The following is a 25,329-nucleotide window of genomic DNA, read 5'->3' on the forward strand; positions in this document are numbered from 1 at the left end:
CCTCATAGCTAACTGTCCCCTTTTGTGTTCTCTGTTACCAGGAAGATGTTCAGACTCGCCGTCCTGTTGCTCTGCGTAGTCGGGGTCGTACCCCAACCAGAAGTCGCCACGCTCGGACCAGCGTCAGGGATCGTACTCCGCGAACAACCGGGATTATTGATCACTAATTGTAAAACCTACACCCAAAAGGTGTACGTCCGATTCAACCCCCGCGACGTTTTCCGAGCACACTACACCCTCCCATCTCCTAAGACCACGTGGGCAGGCACCCGTTGGACTCGGGAAGCCTTCACCCACGCACAAGCAGATGTGACACACATGCTGCGCCAGTTACAAAAAATGACCGTAACCCAAGCTGAGTTAAGCGGGTACAACCGACGTTCCAAACGGTTTTTGGGCGCCCTGTTGGGAGCTGCCGCGGCTGTAGGAACTCTGTTTAACATCGGCATGACTACCGCCAATGCGGTAAACCTGGCCACAGTCAGACGACATGTGGGTGAGATCCAAGCCGAAATACCCGACATCCGGCACCAGCTTCTAGTCCAAAGCTTGGCCCTACAAACTTTCGGAAAATCACTGAACGGCACCATTACAGTCTTGAACACCCACAGCACTCTGCTCAACCAAACAATCCATGCCCTCAATAAGCTGTTTTCGGTCGTGCAAGACGACCTAGCTCAAATTCAATTGTTAACCAATCTCATGACTGACATGTTAAGAGAGATAAGCTCCTCAATTGACAGTTTAGCCATGGGCAGAATTCCTCCCTACCTAATACCCCTAAGCCTAGTCCAAGACATACTAGCCGCCTCGACCACTGGTCCAGCTAATCCCCTTCAAGCCCATCTCGCCTACTCCCTGGGCAGCGCCATCCCATTGTATGTCGACCCAGATGCAGGAGACATAGCCTTTCTCCTCAGTTTACCCATCATTGACTCCAATAACATCTACCGGTTAAAGGACGTCGTGAACGTGGGCTTTTGGCAAAGGGATACCTATGTCAAAATACACACTCCCGAGGTCGTCGCCTACCACGATAATAACGAGCAGTTGTATCTGGCCCCTAACCTCAAAATGTGTACGCTTACCAAAGATATTCATTATCTATGTCCAAGTAAACCCTTTGTCCGGGATAACACCGAAGGTATTTGCGGCCTCGAATCCATCCGACCCGATACCAGTTGTTCCGCGGAAGCTATGCCACGGTCTCAGGTGGAGGAGACCCAAGCCGAAATTGTTGGGAACCAGTGGCTGGTCAGTACTTCAGTGCGTACAGCTACCCTGACGTATGACCAGCACGACACGGCTACCCGTATTACGTTGCCGAACCAAACCCTCTGGGTCAAGGTTCCTAAAGGCTCAATTCTCCACATCGATGACCTGGCACTATACCACCTCCCCGAAGAGGAATATAAAGCTGAGCTCGAAATTTCGCCCTTCTTCAAACAGCATTCCTTTGACCTCGATCCTGAGTTGGAGGAAAGGATCAAGGTAGAAGGATTGCAACTAATTGATTTAACTCCCGTTAACACGGCTTTGGAAGCCATCGCTCGCCTTCCACCCGCCGGTCCCCCAATCATTCGATCTTGGTCCGCCGCCGACACGGCACTGTGCGTCTCAACCATCGTCGGATACGCAGTAACCCTAACCCTCGCCTTCCTCCTCCACAAACGAGTAAGCGCGGTCCAAGAGTCTCTCAATAAATGTACTTCCGGCGTTCCACGTATTTTTCGCCGCGAGAAAACCACCCAAGAATCTGAACCCGAGCTCGAGAACGCGACGAATCTAATTGAGATCACACCCATGCCGCCCCGTCGATCCACTGACTATTAGAACCGACCCAAGGGAAACCCCAGTCACACGGCCCCGCCAATGATCCCTATACCGTTTGAAAACCCCTTAACTATACCCACAAATAGCTACAGCCTTGCACCAGAGTTCAGCGAGTGATGGAGATGTTGTTGTGTTTTATGAGTGCCTTGGTCTCTCTCTCTCTCTCTCTTTCTCTCTCTCCCTGCCTTCTTGTTCCAGTGTCTGCCGATGTTTGCACCAGGAACATCGCCAGCCAAGAGGGGGACTATGTAGGATTTTAGTTACGCAAAACCATAAGTGATGAACAAATCTCCATACTCCGTGTGAAGATCCAGATTCTTTTGTCTGAACCATTTGCCGAAACGGCGCGAAAACACTGGCGTCACGATGTCTACCCGATGGTCCGTTTGCTACGCCGCAGGGAACAGAGCGGCCATAAACTTAATCCCATTAGGGAGACAACGGTGATTTGTGTTCGGCGTAAACTAGCTAATCGCTAATTCATGACTACAATCTTTTGATCCTGGTGAAACTCCCGGAAAAGGACAATTCCCCAAAGATCGTCTTCCCCCTCGACATTCCACAAAGAGCCAGTTGTCTCGCGCACTTTGGCCGAGACCATCATAAACTGAGTCACGAATAAACAAAGAACATTGATCAATTCCAGATTGCCCGTTCTGGCCCGCCGAACTCTTACTGACCTCCGCTCAAGCAGCGTGGGGTTTTTCCACTCAAAACCCAGAAATACCCCACCGCGCAAAGGATGTGCGGACAAATATGATACAGAAAAAAAAAGATACCAAGAACGCTATTTCAATCACTCGAATTTACTATGCAAAAGGATAGGACACCCTCCTTTCTGTATGTCAATGGGTGTCGTGTATTCATGTATTTTACTATACCTTGTGCCTTAATTAATCAAGTTATTTAGCGTGTATCCCATGTGTAACCTTATAGTTCTGTATTTAGTCTCTTTCGAAAGATCATAACGATTGCAGGTTGTCTGAGTGAATGAGAATTTCATTTTGTGTGTATTGTATGCATTACGCTAGTTAACAGAAGTTAATAACTAAATCGCAGAGAAATCTATATCCCAAATAAAATTCCATGCCAGGAGGAGTGGCATGGGTGCGGGACCCCGCCCCGTGACCACCCCATTGGTTCGCAGCCCTCGGGGTGGTACTTAGGAAGACCCTTTAAAACTTACTGACCCGAACCAGAAATTTGGCTTGAATTGACTTGAATTGTGCTTGAAGTGCCGACTTGACCTGATTGAACTGAGCGAGAAGAGCCTTGAAACATCCTGAAAGACTCTAAACTTTCTCTGCCGAAGATCGCCTGCTCGTTCCAACTACAAGGCATTCTTGCCCTCCAGAACTCACAAGAAACTGCAAAAGACTTCCGCATCCCGGTTTGAATCTTCAGAGCCTACGCGCCTCGCAACCCAAGCGCCAATCGAACTCTGAGAGCAACTCACGTTGCCCAACTCCAAGCTCCTGAGGAATTCCCTAAGACGTCATCCGAGAGACCGACTCGCACGCAGCCAATCAGGGCATCCGCTGAGACGAGCCTCCAGCCAGGACGGAATCCCCATTCCGGCCAAGAGCAAGTAAACAAGGTCTACCATTTCTTGTTGAAATCTGGTGCGTTTTGTTTAAGTTAGATCTCTGCTTGATGATTTTCTGAGGTTGCGATTTGAGAAGCTAGTAACAGTAATATAACAAGTCTTGGGTCTTCTCAAAATTCATAAAATCCCATCTCTGAAACTGTATGAGTGTGCGTGTGAATGTGTGTGTATGTGTTCGTGTTTTGAGTAGTCTTAGTTTTGTAATCCTAGTGTAGTTTTCAATAAATCATTGTTTTCATTGAGAGAATTGTCTTGCCTTTTGTGTTCACAAAGTACTATTTTGCCTAGATCAAGCTACCTGGCTTTAGTTTCCCAAATTAATATTTAAGTTTATTTACGTTCCTGCCAATGAACGTGAATGGACTTTGGAATTGATAAAGTGTATTGATTTGACCGATTCGGTGGACGACCGGTCAGGAAATATAAACTATTAATTCTAAATTGATTTCCCTGAAGTTTAGATTCGATTCTATATCCGAATCAACATTAAATTTGAGTTAATTTCTACAAAGTTCACAATGTAGAGGTGTGCCAGTTCGCTTACAAAAGCAAATTGCAAGCACTTTCCACAGTTAACATATGACACCCACTGAGAAACGTCCTGCTCCAGTCGTGCTTACGAAACAGTTTCTTGTCGATGTGCCACTTCAACCGTTTCATCGTCAGACTCCGGCTCAAATTGATAGGGTAAAATCGAGGCTATCTTTTCTATGCATTGACAGGTCTCCACAGCTGTCATTCAGTTATGCCAATGGGCATTTCGTTTTTGCGCTGTAGCAGTAGACCAATCTAAAAAGACTGCGCCATCTGACCAATCACAGCAGTGAGGGCTCACTGAAAGGAGGGGTTTAGAGAGACTGATTCTTCGAACTGCTTCAAACGAGTCGTTTACGAATCATTTAGAAACGGGGTAAAAATAAATCTAATTTTGGAGAAGACTAAAGTGTTTTTTGAACTTGCATACATGTAAACCTGTTTTAAGAGACTAATAGAACAATATTAACTACCTTTAAAATGGCATAATAGGGGCACTTTAAATCTTCATTCAACAGATTCTTTCAAATACACTGATTCGTCCAGTAATGAAGCATAAGTATATATGGGTGAATCTTAAATTGTTTAGCTCTATCACCCAGCCTTATTTCTTATTATTTCTAGTAGGCATGGAATTTGGCCTGCATTGCTTTAGAACACATACCTTCTTTTTCTTGAGACATTTTCTTAATCTGTCAAGTCTGATGAATATTCAGCTTTATGGAGTTTGGCCCTGGCTTCGGAGTAAGTGGCTGTAAAACACAATGATACACAGAAAGGCTAATTTTGACATATATATTTGACATAAAATATATATTGGTTGCAAAATATATGCATATGCCTATAAATCAGATGTCATATCTTATATGTAAAGTACTACTGTGAATGCAGGATCTATTGTATTTATCAAAAGGAGGAAAATCAGTTACCTGCATTTCCCATTACACGCACATTGCACACTATCCAGTTGCTGGCTGGTGATGTGTGCTCTTTCACTGCCTTGGTTACGTTTCCCAGTGAGCCTGGTGGCCACCAGCATAACTTTTTCTCTGTGTCCTTAAACCATTCTACTGGAACTATATCCATCTTCTTACAGCCATCCGCATCGACTTCGTCCACAAATTCCACAACACTAAACGAGGAGACCCTGCAAAGTTCAGAGTTATGTGGTGTGCAGCTGAGGCAAAGCCACAAACATTCTCTCAAGAAGCAATATAATCATTGGTTTAGTGAAGTCTTGTGCTGGAGCACTGGAAAGCTGACCAGACAATGTGGAAAGCAAACAGACTCCCAGAGATGTGGAATCAATTGGATAGCTGAAAAAAGATGTCCTTGTCTCAAAAAGTTCATACACAACATGTGTTCCTCCAGTCGAATGCACAATGTTCCGCACAATCCCAACTCCTCCCTGAAGTTCAAAACAATTGGTTCCAGCTAAGTTTGAGATTATCGTGTCTTTATCTTTGTACTTCTTGTATTGATTGTACATGAAAAATTCTGCCAGTACTGGTCCAGATTCATGACGATGTGTGAGTTTAGTATCTTCTGGCATTTCGTCAGGTATGTGGGCAAATAACTGTCTTTCATAAATACGCCTGACAATTTGTTGCACAGGATTCTGTGGCCTTCTCACAATTTTTTTAATCTGTCCCAAAAAATTCTCGAATGGAAAACATGAAACTGAGTCCAGAGGGCCATACTTTTTAGCATCATCTGCTAAATGTACAAGACTGTGTGTATTGTTTGTCAAAAATTTTGTCCCATATATCTTCGCAAAGTTGGTAACAAAACATCTGAGTAATTTTTGGGCATACCCATAGTATTGTCTACACATAGGAGACAGAAGTATTCTCATAGCAGATGACAAAACAAGAAAGTTTTTGTACTGTTGACGGGGAAGTCTTTGAAAAAGTACAACAGGCCCTGTATATAATAAAAGCTGCCTGAATTCTGTAGCCTTCCATTGGCTGTACTCACTCAGAGAACGCGGCTTTCTGGAGAAGTTCTGAGGTAAGCATTACCTACACAATTTCAAGTGATCAGAGATGGCGGATAGAGCAGAAGACGATACCCGACAATGCAATGGTCCCTTAAACCACAGAGCAATTAATTTACGGACAATGCCCAAGCAAACTAAATGCATATAGTCCAAAGGAAAGCTGGAAACCAAGCCAATGCCTAGGCCCTGAAGAGGTGATTTAGAGTGATGGTGGTCTTCATCAGACATTTGATCAAATTGAATATCTCTCCTTGGGCTGGAATCCATGTCAGGAAACACAACTTTGCCATCACGATAAAAGCCATGCTGTGTGCAACGCTCACAAGAACTGTAGCCACCATGACCTTTGATGCATTTTAAAAAAGCTCTTGCAGGAGTGTCACAGATAAAGGCATCTGGGAGTGGTACATTGTAGTGTTTACCGTTAAAAGTTACACCAACTGCTACGACAACTTTTAAGTCTTCAGTAAAATCATGCATGTAGTCTTTTACTGATTCAGGTTTACAGGGACCTGCATATACACCTATTATAAACACATTTGATTTAGGTAGTTCAACAATTTTACCTAATATAGGCCACAACTGCATATTAGAACTCCTAGAAAGAGGTAATCCATCAACATTCACACGAACAGTCAGTGTATCTGTTGTCAGTTCACTCTCGCTTGTTGTTTTCAATTCTGAAATGATTGCACTTGTAATGCCAAAATGGTAGTAGCTACCCTGACCCATCTCTTTTACATCACATTCTTTTAGTGTATGCATTAGAGTTCTGGGATCCTTTGGTAAATCCAGTCCTAGCTCCAGAAGTATACCTAATAGTTCTGAAAGTGCAGAATGAGACACATTTCGGTTGGCTGCCCATTCAGCCAGTTTCCTTTTAGCATCATTATGGGGTTCCTCTTCAGGATTATCAGAGCAAAAATCTTCATCAGGATCACTATTCATATACAAGTCATGGACTTCAGTATCAACATCAAAATCCTGATTTACAGCTTCCTCAGCATTGTCCGTCACATCGTCATTGATATTTTGCACTTCCTGGTCCACAGCCTGATCTGCCTGCTCTAAAGCCTCCACTGCAAGACTCAATAAATGCTGCTGCACTCTGACTTTGATTCTCCTACGCCTCGTCCGTGAACTCCCATCCATTTCACTACAATATACAGAGGAGACCAGGGCAAAAATAGATTATGCAAAACTATTGGAACATTAAAGTTGAGTCATCTTATTATATTTTGTTCTGAGATTAAAATATGCAAAATGCAAGGTTTTAGAGTTACAGACTTTAATTCCTCATATTCAAATACATTGATGTCCTAAGACACGAAATGATAGTTTTTTGCGAAAAACTGGACAGTATTTAGAATGTTTTACCTTTGATACACAGCGAGGTCCATCTGTCATGAGCACGATTTTAGCATCAGGCATGTTACATATGTACGCGTTCTGGCGTAGCCGGAAGCAATCTGTCACATGTATACAACACTCATTTTTTACACAGTGCACAGAGGTGCACTTATCCTTATTGTTCAAACCGATTTAAAGCTAAAACATTAAGTTTCCTTGCGCAAACTCATCCGGGACTTTCTACCGATTTTCCCTTCCTGTGTTTGCATATACTACACCAGAGTGCGTACACGTGTAACGAGCCGAATTAAAAGCTAATGCTCAGGACAGTTGGACGTGGCTGTGTATCAAAGGTAAAAAATTATACAAATACTTTTCAGTTTCTCACAAAAACCAATCGTTTCCTGTCACCTACATCTTGGATGCCCTGGGGGTAAGCAGATAAACATCAAATGTTAGTTTTTGGGTGAACTATCCCTTTAAAGCCCTATGCGGCTATCCCTTTAAAGCCCTACGCGGACTGTTTTCTTGATCCGCTGAATTTCGTATGCAAATTATTTAAATCTCTTTTGAACGAGTGGCTATTATATATATATATATATATATATATATATATATATATATATATATATATATATATATATATATATGATAACCATGATGAGTTTGGTCATAATCGTGATACAAATTTTTCATATCGGTGCATCTCTATTAATTTCCTTTTTATGGAGCAGTAAACCATCATGATTCACATTCACCTGATTTTAATAGCCACAGCAAAACTATATTTGGATATTGCAAAATAATACATACATAATACATAATAAAACATACAAAATAATTACTTACATGGTATATGCAAGAATACTTGCCAGCTATTCAGGACCTGAAAAAAAACAGAGTATTTACATGTAATGTAATGTATAAGTATGTACATGTAATAATGCTCTTAGTAGAAAAAGCTGTTTAAGTTAGTCTAATCAATGTTTGGTTAGAGGTTAGGGTTGCCAGCTTAAGTATAGTAAAACCATAGGGGTAAACCACTATCTATAATAGAGAACTCGATAGCTCATGTCATGACGTCAAAAAAGTGATTTTAGTGATATTAGTATTCCCTAGTATTCACATACTTTCTATTGAAGGAATATGAAATTATAAGATGTTATTGAGAAAACATCACATAACAAGTCAAGGTTTTTATATATGAAGTTTCACTGTACATTTTCACAATGCAAACGTCCTAAGCATGTAAACTGTTAGGTTATCTGTTTATTGCCTCTACTTATTAAAAATGTACGTTCATAACCTACAGTAACTTAGATAAACATAAACATCTTAGTACAGTTATTCACTGTTTATGTTTATGTAATTTTGTTGTTTTTATTCATACAATAGGATAACTGCCCTGCTGAAAAAAAGTTAGGTATGTTTTGGTGCTGGGATGCTGGCTTTAGCTGGTTTTTGCTGGTCCTTTGCTGGTTTATGCTGGTTATGAAGGTTATTAGGACCAGCGGCATTAACCAGCTATAACCAGCATCCCAGCACCAAAACCTAACCAGCATATGCTGTTTTTTTTCCAGCAGGCTGCATGTAGGCCTATTCATTTTAAAGCAGGTGATTTTTTTGTTAAATTAATATTTAATTAAACATATATACATAGCATTTTACTCACATGGAAACGGTAATATTAGTAAATCATTACAGATTTTGCTTATCTTAAGATGGCTTCACCATGAACGGCAGATCCAGTCATTATATAGATCATTTAACACCCCTCAAAAATACATAAGTGCCAGGCTTGAAAAACACAAATAAAGAAAAATACACTGATCAACGGACAGACGCATTAAAAAAATGTAACTGTTACCTATTTAGCCTTGTTTTAGACCCTCCTCGTTTAACGGGCAGACACGAGTTTATGTTTTAAAATGCGTGGGATTGCAGCGCTTGATATCCACTTCTGTTGCTTTGGAAATAAGTTATTAAAATGCAATTCCACGCAAACGGGCTCTACTAACGTTACTAAGAATTAAAAAAAATTAATCAGTTAATCAGTTAATCAGTGCTAATCGGCTATAGACCTATGTTGGACAAAATTGATCTGGATTTTACCTGTATTTATTAGGGGTGTAACGGTTCACGGGGATGTATTGAACCGTTTCGGTACGGCGTGTTCGGTTCGGTCCACTTGCGTACCATTTCGGTATATTTTTTTCATTAAATAATATACATTTATTATTAGCGGAACAATGTTCCTAGGCGAGTTTCCGCACGGACGCTATTGAGTGACGAACAGTAACACTCGCACATAGGGTCCCTACGCAGTGTTCACTGCTCCCTTCGCTGGCCTTCGCTGAAAATAATCGCTCATTTGGAATGCCCTGGAACGTCATCAAAGCAAATGAACAGCAGCGTCACGCAGATTATGATTTAACATAAATAAATATTGTAATTTATTTTACTTTCAAATTTAAATACATATAAAATACATATAAAGTATGTATCTAAAAAAAATATAGTCCAAATGTATATGTTTAGACCGTTAACACATTAACAGATTTTTGTGGTCTTATTTCACGCACTTTTTTTCCCCACACACAGCCTATATTTAACTATCCTGTGATCAGAGGCGAACCAAGGTGAAGTGGGGGGCCCAGGCAAAATAAATAGATGAGGCCCTTCTAAAAGATTATTTCGTTAATATATCTTTGTTACCTAAATATACATTTACACAACATACAAAAAGTAGACAAAACACATAATATAACATAAATAGTTTATTTTTTAAACAAAGTGCATATTCTTTAACAAAATATTAATCTAAAACCTTAAAGATACAGAACAATCTTCTTATTTACAGTAATGGATTGTCACCTTAAAAATGGTGCTTACGAGCCTTAGCTACAGCAAATGCTGTCACTATGTCCTCCATATTCAAAGACCGTCGTATATTCCATTAAATTGTTTTTTTTATCTAAAGATCTTTTTCGTCCCAACAAAACAATGCAACTGCCCACACTGCAAATACATGGCTTGAGAACAAGTTCATCAGGCTCATGTTTGGCCTGGTTAGACTTCAGTTTTAAACCCTATACAAAATATTTGGTCACTGTGTAGAATATTGACTATTAGTTCATTGTTAGTTGACAACTAATTATGTTAACTCAACTATTTTAATGTAGAAAAGCTAAATAAAAATGTCAACTAAGTAAATGTAATGATATTTATTTAAATTGTTTTGTGAGCTCTCCACTGGCAGCAAAACACAGTATCAAAACTTGCCAAGTTTGATGTTCTGCCCTCCAAAAGCAAAGTACAGTAACTACACATTTGGTCAAAATTGAATTGAGGCTTAAAATGGACTTTGAGACAACTGTTTTGTCTCGTGGCAAAGTCTCCTGGTTTAATTTTGTCCCGTTTCAGAGAAACAAGAGTGTTTGACTAGCTGTCAAAAAACTTTAAAGGTATTTTTCTCAGTTTCAGTGTTCGCATAGTTACTGCACTTTGCCTTTGGAGGGCAGTGTTCACCTAATTAACATTATCACCTATTCTATTGCAGCCTAATAACCTGCATGAAATACATGCTGCTGCTACAGTAAGTGTAACTCTAGCTAGTAACTATTAGAAATAGTAAAAATTAGAAATTAGACAATCTAGAAAAACGAAAATAAGCTGGAACAACAAAAACATTGGTTTGTCATATAATTATCATTAAGTCATTAATGATCATTATCTCCATCACTTAACTTACCGCTGTCATGTTTCCTCTTTTCCTCCTCTTCTTGTTTATTTTTTCGCTTTTGGCTGCCAGATAAATAAGTCTTTTTCATTTTTCAAAAAGCCTAGTAATAAGTGCTGCTGTGCCAGATTGAAAACCGCCGCTGACGCATCACGAAGAAAAAGCAAGCACATCCAGCGTAACGCGAGAGAGAGCCCTCTAGGGGGGATGCGGATATATTGCTTCATGTTACGTGTATGTTTTTAGTAATGGCATTTCAGATTGTTCAAATTGTCAGCTGTCGGGGGCCCCCTCAAAATGCGGGGCCCCAGGCAATTGCCTGTCTCGCCTGCCCTATTGCTACGCCTCTGCCTGTGATAACATTAAATAAAACAAGAAAGAGATTCACCTGGCCAGTTTTACTTTCATTCATAAAATACAATATGCAAATGTAACATGAATCGCCATAACCATTCATAAACACTCTAATTTGTATAATGATAACAACATTTATTGCAACCGCTTCATTTCAGAGCCTTAAACAAATATTATGTAAAATATCACCCAAATGTGTAGCTTTTATTTATTTTATGCAAGAATTCTATTGTGTATTGGCAGCTTTTCAAAATAAAGATTTTGTAAGTTCTTATTTTTTTGTACCGAAAATGAACCGAACCGAGCTCTCCAAGACACTGTACCGAACCGAATACGATTTTAGCGTACCGTTACACCCCTAGTATTTATGGATAGCTTCTTGTAACTAGGTCTCTTTCATTAAACAACCCAGCAAACACAGTACGTTGTGAGGACGTCGCCAGTTGGTCGTCATTTGGTCAGCGTTACTGTAAACGGATTTACAGTAGTGGAGAATTACAGTAGTGATCATATATTTTCCCATAATCCTTTGCAGTTTACAGTAAAATACTGTATATACATTTTACAGTATCTTACTGTAGATATTACAGTAAAATACTGTTCAAATTACAAAAATCGGTTACAGTGTAGAGTATCTGAGATACGAATTATGGCCCATTGGTCGACTGTCTTAAAGGACATTGAGCTAGTCCAATGAAATCTCAGGCCACGCCCTGCCTCCCTCCTGGCTAGCCCTCATCTCCCCTTGACAAAATCTGCTATTTAGGCTCAATCCCAATTCTACCCCTTACCCCTACACTTAGCCCTACCCCTCCGTTTGGCGCGTTCACGTGAAGGGGTAGGGGTGTCTCATTTCTCTTTTGGTTGGAGGGGTAGGGGTAAGGGGAAGGGCCAGATAGCCCTCCAAACGAAGATTTTTCAGGACCTCACTTCAAACGAAGGGCTAAGAGAAATTTCCAACATGGCTGCTCACTCGAGCAAGCAGACTCGTAAATATAAGTAATTTTTGCCTTTAATAAGGATTTTGATGACAATGTTTCATTATATTTATATTACCTTCAATCTTGTGTTTGAGTTTATGGTGTTGTTTTGTAAATAAACGTTTGCAAAAAAATCGCTAAAGTTTGCTAGCAGATAGCACTGATTGCACGATATTACAAATTATATTTTTATGTCATATACACTTTACTGCATTTTAGAAACACGAAAGACCAGTGGCACGGCAATTTAGTGGAGGGTGTACACAGGTATATGCACACTTTCACTTTTTAAATCCCCTCTGATGCGCATTATTCAGTAGTGTCCTGCATTCGCCAAAATCATGGCAGTCCACCACATCCAGTCATGTGAATAAATGTAAATATTCGCTAAAAACACCCAATAAAGGCAGTGATGATGCTGTCAGGACCGTGGAGCCGGCTTGCTTTGAAATGTATTTGATTATTGCGTCCGCTACGTCTCCCGCACCAGTATTTTAAATCATTACATAATAATAAAAACGATACCTTACAAACAAAAAGAAGCAGATTTTTACGATCAGAAATTTCTTAAACCAGTGAACCCCTGTAAACATTTTAGTCCAAGGATCCAGAAAACGAACGCGTTCAAATAGAAAGTTTAAAACGAAATTCACAAATGAAGCATATACTTCTCCCGGCACCACTACACTGATTAGCAATTTGCTGCGCATGTGATAACGCGTTGTTTGTTTTGCTTACGGCCACATGTGAATGAACGGTGCGTACACCGTACATTTGTACTTTTTGAAACATGACAACATTTTGACATCTTGGAATGAGTGATAAACATCTGCGCATGTTCTCTGACGTAACATTAGGAACTAGCGACAACGTATGATGACGTATAACAGTGTTGTAGTGGTGTCCCATTTCTTAGGGGAAATATTTTAGCCCTTCCCCTTTACACTTTGTTTCAAGGGACAAGGGGAAGGGGCGAGGGGTAGGCGAAGGGGTAGAAAATAGAATTGGGATTGGGCCTTAGAGTTTGACCAGAGTTTGAGCCCTGGCCAGGCTGGAAAATTGGCCAAAACCCCTCTAAAACCAGCCTACTGACCAGCTATGACCAGCTAAAACCAGGCTGGTTGACCAGCTGTTTTTTTCTCCAGGGCAGTTCACCCCAAAATAAAAATTGTCATCATTTACTCAACATCATGTAATTTCAATCCTGTATGAACTTTTTTCTTCTGTGTAACCAAAAGGAAGATACTTTCCTAAAATATCTTTTGTGTTCCACAGAAGAAAGTAAGTCATACAGTTTTGGAACGACATGAGTGTAAGGATTTTTATTACTGAATGTTTTTTGTTTTTTATTGCAGAATTTATTAGCAACAAATTTCCTGCATTTTAGCTCAAAATCAATGCTTTACTGCATGCATTACTCTGTGACAAAAATGCAATTAAGTTAGTTGCATTTGAATTCAGCAGTATTTATCATTATTTGTTTCTCTCCTGTTTTATTCATTCATGTACTCCAATTAAAGACCATATAACCCTGCTCAAATAAACAGCTAAAACCAGCCTAGGTTGGTTGGCTGGTCTTGGCTGGTTTAAGCTGGAAGTAGCTGGTTTTAGCTGGTCTTTTAGTTGGTGGTTTCCCAGCCTGGCCAAGCTGGAAAAGCACAGGCTGGTTTTAGCTGTTTTTTTTTTTTGTTTGTTTGTTTGTTTGTTTGTTTGTTTTTTCACCAGGGAACCAAAGAAAACTTGTGGGCCGGATTGGCTGGATTTGTCCAGGGCCAAATTTTGACCCCAGTCCAGCCCTGGTGTCCAGCCATAGAATAGGAGTGTATGTGGATGAGAGTGAACTCTGTCCTTCTCCAGCGTCTCTGACACAATGAGCCTCATCCACACAGTCCACACCACATTCACTCAGACGCTCTATCCTGGGTTTATGCATTTATTGGATCTTCAGTGAAACTGTGTTGATGAATCAGAATACATTCTAGATATTGCTGTTTCATTTCTCTGTATGTCTCTGTAAAAAAAAAAAGATTCTACTCATAATAGTTTGAGCTGCATGATAAATGTGTTAATGATTTGTTATGGTCTTATTTTTAGTTTTGTATATTGAAGATCTATTTTCTTTTCTAAGCTGACATTTACTATTACTATTTAAGATAATATGTGAAATATGTTTTTGTCAAAATTCATTGATTGGATATGAAAGTGTTGGGTTTGTCAGAGGTCCAGGAGGTAACAAAGTAATCTCAATCATTTTCTACTGTTTCCATTTATTATTAGTTGCTAATTTCTGAATTATCAGCAGAAGATTGCCTTACACTGGCATTTTGAATGAATGCTGACATCTCTGTTTTTCAGATTGGTTGATCAGATTCATCTAACATGCAGTTTTCTCGATCACTCAGTTCATTTGGATACTTCTCATCTTCTATCAACAGTTCCTTTACTGATGTGTCAAGCTGTAAAGTCTTGTTGAATAATTAATAGACATATAGAAATATCCACAATAAAGGTCAAATCTAGTTTATTTAACAAATTGATGACTTTAAAAAAAAGTACTTAAGTAAAAAGCTATAAGAGTAATTTTAATAGACAAAAGTGTAATAAAATTAGAACATACATTTATCAATTTTTTTACACTTCAGTTTAAATCAGTTTTTCAACATTATTGTCATGATATTACTTAATGAAGTCATATGTTTATTCACCTTTGAAATGAAAATATAAATGTTTTTTTTTTTTATAAATGTTTCATATCATGTTAATTGCATGTTTGAGGATTCAGATGCCCCCAAATTTTTTGAAAGGGGGTTGTTTTGGAAGTGGTAAAAAAAAAAAAACATCCTGGAATCCTCTTAGGAAGTGTGTTTTCACATGCTTCACATTTTCAGTCATTTATCTTTATCTTTATCTTAGCCTTTTTGGTAAAAAAAAATAAAAATAATTTTTTTTGGTGGGTCACACTGTGGCCTCAGAGCTTCTCCCTTGCTGACAAAGAAAGGTCTAAATAAATAAATGTCTTAGTAAATAAGTAAATAAATATAGACATAATGCAGAAATAAATACGAAATTAAGTAAATATTAAATGAACACAGAAAGAAACAATTGTGGACATGAATATTGTCAGAAATACATAAATGAATAAATGAAAGAATGAATGAATGCATTTTGAAAAAAATACAATAATTAATAAATAAGTAATTAAAATTATAAATATCACCATTTGTAAATTTTTGTAAAATAATATTTTTATCATTTCATTCTTTATATATATTTTAATGTGTATTTCACCAAGAAAAAACCTCTTAATACCATTGGCATACGTTTTATAGTTCATATGTGTTTCCCTGTATCTATGCACTCTTTGGATTATAGACACAGAAGCGCGTGAACAGGACTTTTATTTTTGAGCTGGTGTGTGACGTCATACGGCTGCGGCGCGCTCCTGCATCAGTGAATGGTTTCAGTTGAAGAAAGGTTTGTAGTTTTAATCATTTAAAGTGTTTAAATTCATGCGCGTTCAGACTATTTTATATGGTTTACAGGCGATTTAAACTTTATAATTATTGCATGTAATATTGTAATATATGATCTAATAATGAACGTTATTTTGTGAGTAAAGCACATCCACAGATCAGTCTGATTTCTCTCTCTGTTAGTGATTCAGATCAGAAACACGAATTACAAACTCCGAGTCAATTGATTCACAAAATGATTCACTGTTTCGAATCGCCGCTCGCTGAGAGACCTGCTGCTCAAAACAGGAAATACGAGAACAAACACAAACATGAGAAATGACAACTTTGACAAACAATTGCAAATGTTTGGTTGTTGTAATGACAACTTTTTAATACAATAGCAATTTTTAAAGTGTGTAATCGATTAAATGTAATATACTATTCATTAAATGTTAATCAAAAGGGAATATGAAGTTAAAAGGTTTGAGTGTTTGTGAAATCAAATCATTTAAGTCCATTAACTATCACTCTGATTCCCTTACTAGTGCACTGACTACTGAACTAGAGCTGATTGAGATGCACACACAGATTTAATATTTTAATTTTTTTTATATTTCTGTTAATTACTCTCATCTTAAACAGGGTAACGTTTCCAAACAGAAAAAAACTCCTGGTGGAGCAACTGAGATCCACGTGACACTATTATCAAGATGGCATTTATTAAAGAGGAGAGTGAAGACATGAAGATTGAAGAAACATTCGGAGTCAAACATGAAGATACTGAAGAACAAACAGGTTGGTTTTCATTCTCAAAGCTGGACTATCCTATGAACTGTCCTGTACATTTTCTCAATTCATTTGTCTTTGGCAGGTGTTTTTCTGCTCAGTTTGTCCTCCTGCAGCTTTCTTTTTTGAAAGAATTTCAGCTTAATTTTTTTCTTAAAGTTCAGCTCTGATTTAAAAACAGCATTTGTAGACTTGTGTCTCATTTAATATGTAAATGTTAAGGTGCACCGCAAGGATTGAGTAACATTTTTCATATGAAATAGTTAAATAAAAGTTTTGCATGTGGTCTAACTTGCTCTGATGTGATGATGAAGTATGCAAAATAAAGTCTAGTGACAGCGGTCACTTTCACTGGACTAAGGCTGCCCCCTTATTAGTTTACTGAATGTTAGTCGTCGAGAAGAGGCTTAGTCGACTAAAATTTTGTTTAGTCAGTCACGGTAAAAATGGTCCATGTCATTATTGAACAGATTGTTAACAGCTGCTTTTTGAGGTAGGCCTAATAACGGTATATTGGGTAGAAAATAAATACATTTGCCTATCATTCATCAATCTCATATGAATTATCATTTGAATATCTTGGGCCAAGTGGGGCTAAAGGAACAAAAGTGGAGTTTATCCGAGACGTCAGCACCGCTGTTTATTTCCCACATTTTCATATCAAGCTATCAACTACCATCGACATTTCAGACATTTAAAACAATTTTAATGGCAAAACTAATTTTTAGACATCAGCAAATTAACGTCTGAATTAACGTACGATTGCGACCCGATGGGATTTATGGTCAAGGCAGATTTGCATTACACACAATGCTAAAGACTGCTTGATGAAGAACTTAAATAATATATGATTAAATTCAAGTATTTATTTGTTTTCAGTTTTGTGTCCTCCATGTGCTTTTGTTTATATTCTGCATTCGCATTTGTCATACATTTCATATAACGGTGATTTCTTGTTTGCGAGCTCCCTCTGTTGCTTTGGCTAAAAGGGTAACAGTGCAGTGGGACTCAACACCTCTTGCAGTTGCTTAGTGGATATAGACTGTAGTTGTCAGGGTTTGACGTGCAGGACTTACGAGACGGGACACGAGATAACAGAAAACGATATTTAATATAAATCTTTAGGTAGACAAGTAGGAACAGGCAGGAACATCCACACACGAAGAAACATCTAAACAATACAAAGACCGACAGGGAAATCAAGAAACAGACAGACTTATAAAGGGAGACTAGATGATTAAACACAGGTGACACAGATTACTAAACACAGGTGACACAGATGACTAATAATTACACACAGGTGACGGGGATGAGGGCAAACGAGGGCACAACCAAATGGTGACAAAATGACAGGGGGAGACGAGATGAACAGACAGGACTGTGACATTACGCCCCCCCCTCCGAAAAGGCGCGTCCTCGCGCCGTAGGAAACAACAAAAAAAGAGGGGCGAAAAAACCCATGTCCATGTGGGAGGAGGCTTTGGTGGAGGACGGCACCCCTGGAGGGGGACAACAAACAAAGTCCAAGGAGGCGACGACGGTGGGAGGAGCCAGGGAGGAAACAGGAGGGACCCGGAGCAGGAGGAACAGACCCAGGCCACAGCCATGAAGACCCACGGTGGAGCCGACGGAGGGAGGAGCCATGGTGGAGGACAGGCTGACGACTCCACGGGTCTGACCGACAGAGGCAGAGCAGGTGGAGGAGGAGCCCGAGGCGGAGACGGAGAGCCGAAGATCCTGGGCGACACCGAGGAACCGGATGGCCAAGGCGGAGCCCGAGGCTCTGGCGACCAAGGCGGAGATCCGGAGGTCCACGGTGGGGCCGGAGCGACAGAGGACTGAGGTGGAGCCGGGGGGAGGGAGGAGCCCAACGGAGCCGATGGGACGAAGCGACGAGGCGTAGCCAGAGGAGTAGAGTCCATTGGCGATGGCGGGACGACAACCGACCAAGGCGGAGCCAGAGGGACGAGGAAGCCCGGTGGAGCTGGTGGGCCAACGGGCGACGCTGAAGATGAGGGAGCTGAGAGCCGTGGTGGAGCCGCAGGGTCGGAGGGCCAAGGCGGAGTCCTGGACTCTGAGGCTGGAGGTGGAGATGAGGGATCCTCCAGCCGAGACGCCGATTGGAAGCTGGCAGACCTGCGGCGAGCCCACTGCACAGATGGAGGACTGAGGGTGAGCAAGGGGACTGACAGAAGACAGTGGGGTTTCTGGAATGCTGGACGGAACCAGCGGAGATTCAGGATGGCTGAGCGGAACCAGCGGAGATTCAGGAAGGCTGGACAGAACCAGCGGAGATTCTGGAAGGCTGGACGGAACCAGCGGAGATTCAGGACGGCTGGACGGAACCAGCGGAGATTCAGGATGGCTGGACGGAACCAGCGGAGATTCTGGAAGGCTGGACGGAACCAGCGGAGATTCAGGCATTGACAGAAGTGGGAGGGTGGGTGGGAAATCCCAGTAGACTGGTTCTTCTGTGAAGAAGTCTATTAAGTCCCCAGAGTGTTGCTCATGCTCACCCCCAGTGGAGGTGCAGTGGGCAGGGCTCTCTACCGCCCTCACTTGCCCCACAAAGCACTCCACCGTCGCAGATGTAGAGGCCGGCTCTCGCACTTGGTCGGAGGTTATGATCCCATTGGCACCCCATACTGTGGTCGCTCCGGGCTCAGGCTCTCCGTCCGCGGTGAATGCAGGCTCATACTCTGCATGTCAGGGTGATGTTTGTCTGGGCTCTGGGTCTGGAGTGGGGCTGGTGTCATCCTTCGCGGTCAACGAAGCTCTGCTGGACACAAGGACCCTCCCCGGACAGCTGCGCTTTCGTGGCGATGTTGAGTCCTGCACGGTAGAACGTGCACAGGCAGCTGTCCGGGTAATGCGTCTGTGGCGCGAGGTACACAAAGTCTCTTGTGTGGTCCTCGAGAGAGCGGTTCCCCTGCTCCAGGAGGATGATGAGGACGGCAGGGATATCCATTAAGAGGGGAAAAAAAAACTAAACTCAGAACAAACCGGAAAATAAAGCAGGGAAACACGCCGTGAAACTGTTTGGGTCGGTCTTTCTGTCAGAGTTTGACGTGCAGGACTTACGAGACGGGACACAAGATAACAGAAAACGATATTTAATATAAATCTTCAGGTAGACAAGCAGGAACAGGCAGGAACATCCACACACGAAGAAACATCTAAACAATACAAAGACCGACAGGGAAATCAAGAAACAGACAGACATTATAAAGGGAGACTAGATGATTAAACACAGGTGACACAGATGACTAATAATTACACACAGGTGACGGGAATGAGGGCAAACGAGGGCACAACCAAATGGGGACAAAATGACAGGGAGAGACCAGATGAACAGACAGGACTGTGACAGTAGTTGTATGTTAGTTTTGAAACTTTACATGTTTGAATGTTTTGATGTCTGTTGTTTTTTGTCATTAAACTGCGGTTAACTTTTGTCTTTTTTCACCTTAGACCCGAGGGACCTGAAAGAGGAGAGTCAAGTACTAAACGAAATGGAAGAGAAAGATCATGATTTCATAAATGAAGAAAAATCTTTTAGAAAAAGGACTCAAAAGACTGGAAGAAGTTATTTCACTTGTCAACAGTGTGGAAAGTGTTTCAAACAAACAGTAAGTATTAAAAGACACATGAGAGTTCACACAGGAGAGAAACCGTATGGCTGTCAACAGTGTGGAAAGCATTTAATTCATAGAAAAAATCTTAAAACACATGTTAGGAGTCACTTTGGAGAGAATCCCTACACATGCCCTGAGTGTGGACAGAGTTTCCATCAAAAACAACACTTTGAAGACCATAGGATAATTCACACTAAGCACCCCTACACATGCCCTCAGTGCGGAAAGAAGTTTAATTATAAAGTACGCTTTGAAGACCACTTGAGAGTTCACACTGGAGAGAAGCCTTTTACCTGCCAGCAATGTGGAAGAAGTTTTAACCAAAAAGGATCCCTTAACAGACACATGAGAGTTCATACTGAAGAGAAGCCTTTCACCTGCCAACAGTGTGGAAGAGGTTTTAACCGGAAAGGAAACCTTGACAGTCACACGAGGGTTCACTCTGGAGAGAAACCCTACTCCTGCCAACAGTGTGGAAGAAGTTTTAACCGGAAAGAACACCTTGATTGCCACATGACGGTTCACACTGGAGAGAGGCTTCTCACCTGCCAACAGTGTGGAGTAAGTTTCACTCAAAAAGAAAGCTTTAACAGACACATGAGAATTCACAATGGAGATCAGTCTTACTCGTGTGATCAGGGTGGAATGAGTTTTGATCAACATGAAAACCTTAAAGTCCACATGAGAACTCATAGAGCGAAACCCTACACATGCTCTGAGTGTGGAAAGAGTTATTGTCGAAAACAACAATTTAAAGTCCACATGAGAATTCACTCTGGAGAGCAACCCTACACATGCCCTCAGTGCGGAAAGAGGTTTAATCATAAACAACACTTTGAATTCCACAAAAGAGTTCACACAGGAGAGAAGCCTTTCACCTGCCAGCAATGTGGAAAAAGTTTCAACCAAAATGGGTCCCTTAACAGACACATGCGAGTTCACTCTGGAGAGAAACCATTTGTATGTGGTCACTGCGGAAAGAGTTTCAGATATAAAGCAGAACTTAAATACCACATGAGGTTTCACACATGAGAGAACTGTATTTTTGTTATCAGTGTGACATAGTCACACCGGAGAAATCTTTTTTTTTTTTTTTTTGGAGTGCAAAAACATACATGGTAAATGCAGAAACAGAAACAACAACAACAGAAACAATACCAACAAAACAAAATAAAAACAAACAAAAAACTATACTAACAAAAAAAAAAAAACAACAACAATGATAATAAATGAGAAATGAGAACAAGACAATCTGAATAATAATAATGTATAAGTAGTAGTAGCAGTATAGGTAGTATTAGTATGTTCAAAAATAATAGAAATGGCCATAAATCGGAGTAACAACTATAACACCAAAGGTAGTGATGATACGGTTAATATTTTGTGATGACAGTAACAGTAATATCAATAATAACAGTAATAATAATAATAATAATAATAATAATAATAATAATAACAACAACAATAATCCCAAGGATGGTGATTACAGTATGATGTTGTGATGATGGTAACAGTAATATCAATAATTATAATAATAATAATAATAATAAATAATAATAATAATAAGAGAGAGAAATCTTAACTGTACCATCACTGTGGAAAGACTTGCAGAAACAAGACAATCTTGAGGTTCACAGAAGCACCTCTGATAAATTTCAAAATATCTGAGCAGTGAATTTGGCCTTTGTTTACACCTGGGTTTAAATGTGTTTTGGTTGATTGGATCACAAGTAGACTGTTTCTGTATCACAGTTTCTTTTGACCACTTCTCTCCCCATTTGGTCAAGGGGAGGTTAAATGCATGGGATCTTTCAGATCTTCCGATCGAATAACATAAGAAAGAGTAAGTCTAGAGATAACAACCAAAGAGGTAAAGGAATAATGAAGTAGACTTAGTAAGCAGTGCTGGTGATAGTGAAAGGGAATCAATAAATTGAGAACAGGAGGAATTAAAAACTGTATTGCAATTTACAGAGGGGTAATTGCATGAATAAAAGAGTTGAAACAAGCAGATTAGATCAAGTGTAAAAAGTTCTTGAAGATGGAGCATTGGTGGTAATATGTAATAGTAAAGAGCAGAGGAATAGTGATAAAATGAAAATGGTATGTGAGCAATGATTTGAAGTTGCAGTCAAATAGGAAATAAATTATGGAGGTGTGGAGTAATAACTGGCGTCCCATTAAGTGTGAACATGGAAAATGTAATAGAAGTCGAATACTTACAGATGACTAGAGAGTGTTTTGTTTTCTAACCTGAGCTCTTTCTTCCTATCATGTTTGTCTTATGCCCAAGCCATCTCTGTTGCTGTAGGTACATTTGATTTCATAATGGAATCTTCAATGGTAAGCAACATGAGTAATTTTTCATCAGTACAGTTCAGTAAAATACCACCACACCAGAGCAACTCAATCTCAGTGACGGGAGCATTGTGATCCTGCACCAGAACTAGATGACTGATGAACTGAATTACCTCTGCTCCTCCAATCTATAAGAGGACTGCCATGATGTATTCATATTTCAAGAACTTTTGTAGCCATTCAAAGAAAATAAACTGGTTTTATAAGTGAAGCTGGTGATGCTGTTTTTGAGTTTATTCATTATCTGCTGACATCTTAATAGATTTAATAGTTGATTATTTGCAGTTTATTTAAGTGTTACTCTTAACACTAAGTAGTGCAGATTATATAAACAGTGATGTTCATTTTATCAAGCCATTCAAGCGACAGACTGGGGCTTGGTTTCAACCAGACCCCGAGACAAAGGAGGAACAGTTTTATCATTTCTAGATAAACTGGTTGATGCTAGTAATAGTGCTGATGCAGGTTGGTTTATACTGGTAGACCCAGGTAAAAAAAAGTGCACTAAAATACACTTTATTTAAGTATACTTAGTACACTTTTCAGTAATGTACTAAAAGTGCTCTATTTTCGCACACTAATTTTGTACTTATTGTACTAAAAAATAGTATTAAGTATATGTTAAGATAAACTTAATACCATCTAAGTGTACTCAACTGTGCTATTTTGAGACACCATGAAATTGAACTAAAATGTGCTTTTAACATACTATATCTGTATTTTAAAAATATATATTTAGTTACAACTAGAAATACACTTGAACCCTACTTTTAAACATTTATAAATATATTTATGACTAATTTAAAGTATAACAATAATATATTAAAAGAATATACAAAGTGTGAAAAAAGTGTGCTAAAATACAATTTAAGTACACTTAGTGCACTTCCCTAATGTACTTAAAGTGCTCTATTTTCGGGCACTGATTTTGTACTTAATATACTAAAAGTTATTCTTAAGTACTTCTTAAGATAAACTTAAGATCATCTAAGTGTACTCAACTGTGCTATTTTGAGACACCATGAAGATGAACTAAAACGTGCTTTTAACATACTATCTCAGCATTTCCAAAAATGTATTTTGTTATCACTTATAATACAATTGAAACATATTTCATAAACCTTTAAATATACTAATTATACATAAAAAATAAACTTACTGATTATTTAAAATACAATAATAATATATAACAAATGTATACAGAGCGTATTTATAATGTATTGCCCACATATTTTTATTAATAAAAAATACACTTATTAATTATTTAAAATACATGAATAATATATAAAAAATGTATACAAAGCGTATTTATAATGTATTGCCCACATATTTTTATTAATAAAAAATACACTTATTAATTATTTAAAATACATGAATAATATATAAAAAATGTATACAAAGCGTATTTATAATGTATTGCCCACATATTTTTATTAATAAAAAATACACTTATTAATTATTTAAAATACATGAATAATATATAAAAAATGTATACAAAGCGTATTTATAATGTATTGCCCACATATTTTTATTAATAAAAAATACACTTATTAATTTTTTAAAATACATGAATAATATATAAAAAAATGTATACAAAGCGTATTTATAATGTATTGCCCAAATATTTTTATTAATAAAAAATACACTTGTTGATTATTTAAAATACATGAATAATATATAATAAATGTATACATAGCGTATTTATAATGTATTTTTTATTAATAAAAATATGTGGGCAAGACATTATAATTACGCTTTGTATAAATTTATTATATATAATTCATATATTTTAATTAATTATTAAGTGTATTATAATGAATAAAAATGTATGGGCAATACATTATAAATACGTTGTCACGAAACGTGTAGGAAAGCAAAAAATAACGTCTTCAATAAAAAGTCTTCAATAAATCCTCAGGCAGAGTAACAATAGACAGGAATGGCGGGAGAAGACGTGCACACAACGAAGGAACATAGGTGTAACGCTTGTAGCCAGACAAAGAAACAAGGAAATCAAACAAACTTATAAAGGGGAGATAATTACAACAACAGGTGGAGGGGATCACACTAATGAGCAGGAAGACCAAAAAAGGGCATGGGAGAAACCAAACAGACAGTCCAATTGGGAAACACTGGGAAAAACCAAGACAAACAGTCCAAGGGCGTGACATACACTTTGTATACATTTATCATATATTATTCATGTATTTTAAATAATTAAGAAGTGTATTTTTTATTAATAAACATATGTGGGCAATACATTCTAAATATGCTTTGTATACATTTATTATATATTATTCATGTATTTTAAATAATCAACAAGTGTATTTTTTTTGTAATAAAAATATGTGGGAAACACATTATAAATACGCCTTGCATACATTTGTTATATATTATTCATGTATTTTAAATAATCAACAAGTGTTTTTTTTTTGTAATAAAAATATGTGGGAAACACATTATAAATACGCCTTGCATACATTTGTTATATATTTATGTATTTTAAATAATCAACAAGTGTATTTTTTATTGATAAAAATATGTGGGCAATACATTATAAATACGCTTTGTATACATTTGTTATATATTATTCATGTATTTTAAATAATCAGTAAGTTTATTTTTTATGTATAATTAGTATATTTAAAGGTTTATGAAATATGTTTCAATTCTATTAGAAGTGGTAGCAAAATACATTTT

At 38.7% G+C, this 25,329-nt stretch overlaps 1 protein-coding gene across 2 annotated transcripts in view; it reads left to right on the forward strand.

Moving 5' to 3' along the window:
- The window catches only part of LOC141334138 (uncharacterized), a 133,065-nt gene extending 110,225 nt beyond the window's left edge, over positions 1-22,840 (forward strand). Inside the window, exons 1-2 of one of the 2 annotated variants that reach the window (XM_073839273.1) lie at positions 16,222-16,645; positions 20,108-22,840. In XM_073839273.1, the coding sequence (XP_073695374.1) occupies positions 16,561-16,645; positions 20,108-21,303 (1,281 nt within the window). In that variant the 5' untranslated portion in view covers positions 16,222-16,560 and the 3' untranslated portion in view covers positions 21,304-22,840. Of the gene's footprint in view, positions 1-16,221; positions 16,646-20,107 lie in introns of those variants that run through there. The other variant, XM_073839274.1, reaches the window with a different exon arrangement.
- Positions 22,841-25,329: the final 2,489 nt, after the last annotated feature.

The sequence above is a fragment of the Garra rufa genome, chromosome 4 (genome assembly GCF_049309525.1).
Source record: "Garra rufa chromosome 4, GarRuf1.0, whole genome shotgun sequence".
In the NCBI taxonomy this organism is placed as follows: Eukaryota; Metazoa; Chordata; class Actinopteri; order Cypriniformes; family Cyprinidae; genus Garra; species Garra rufa.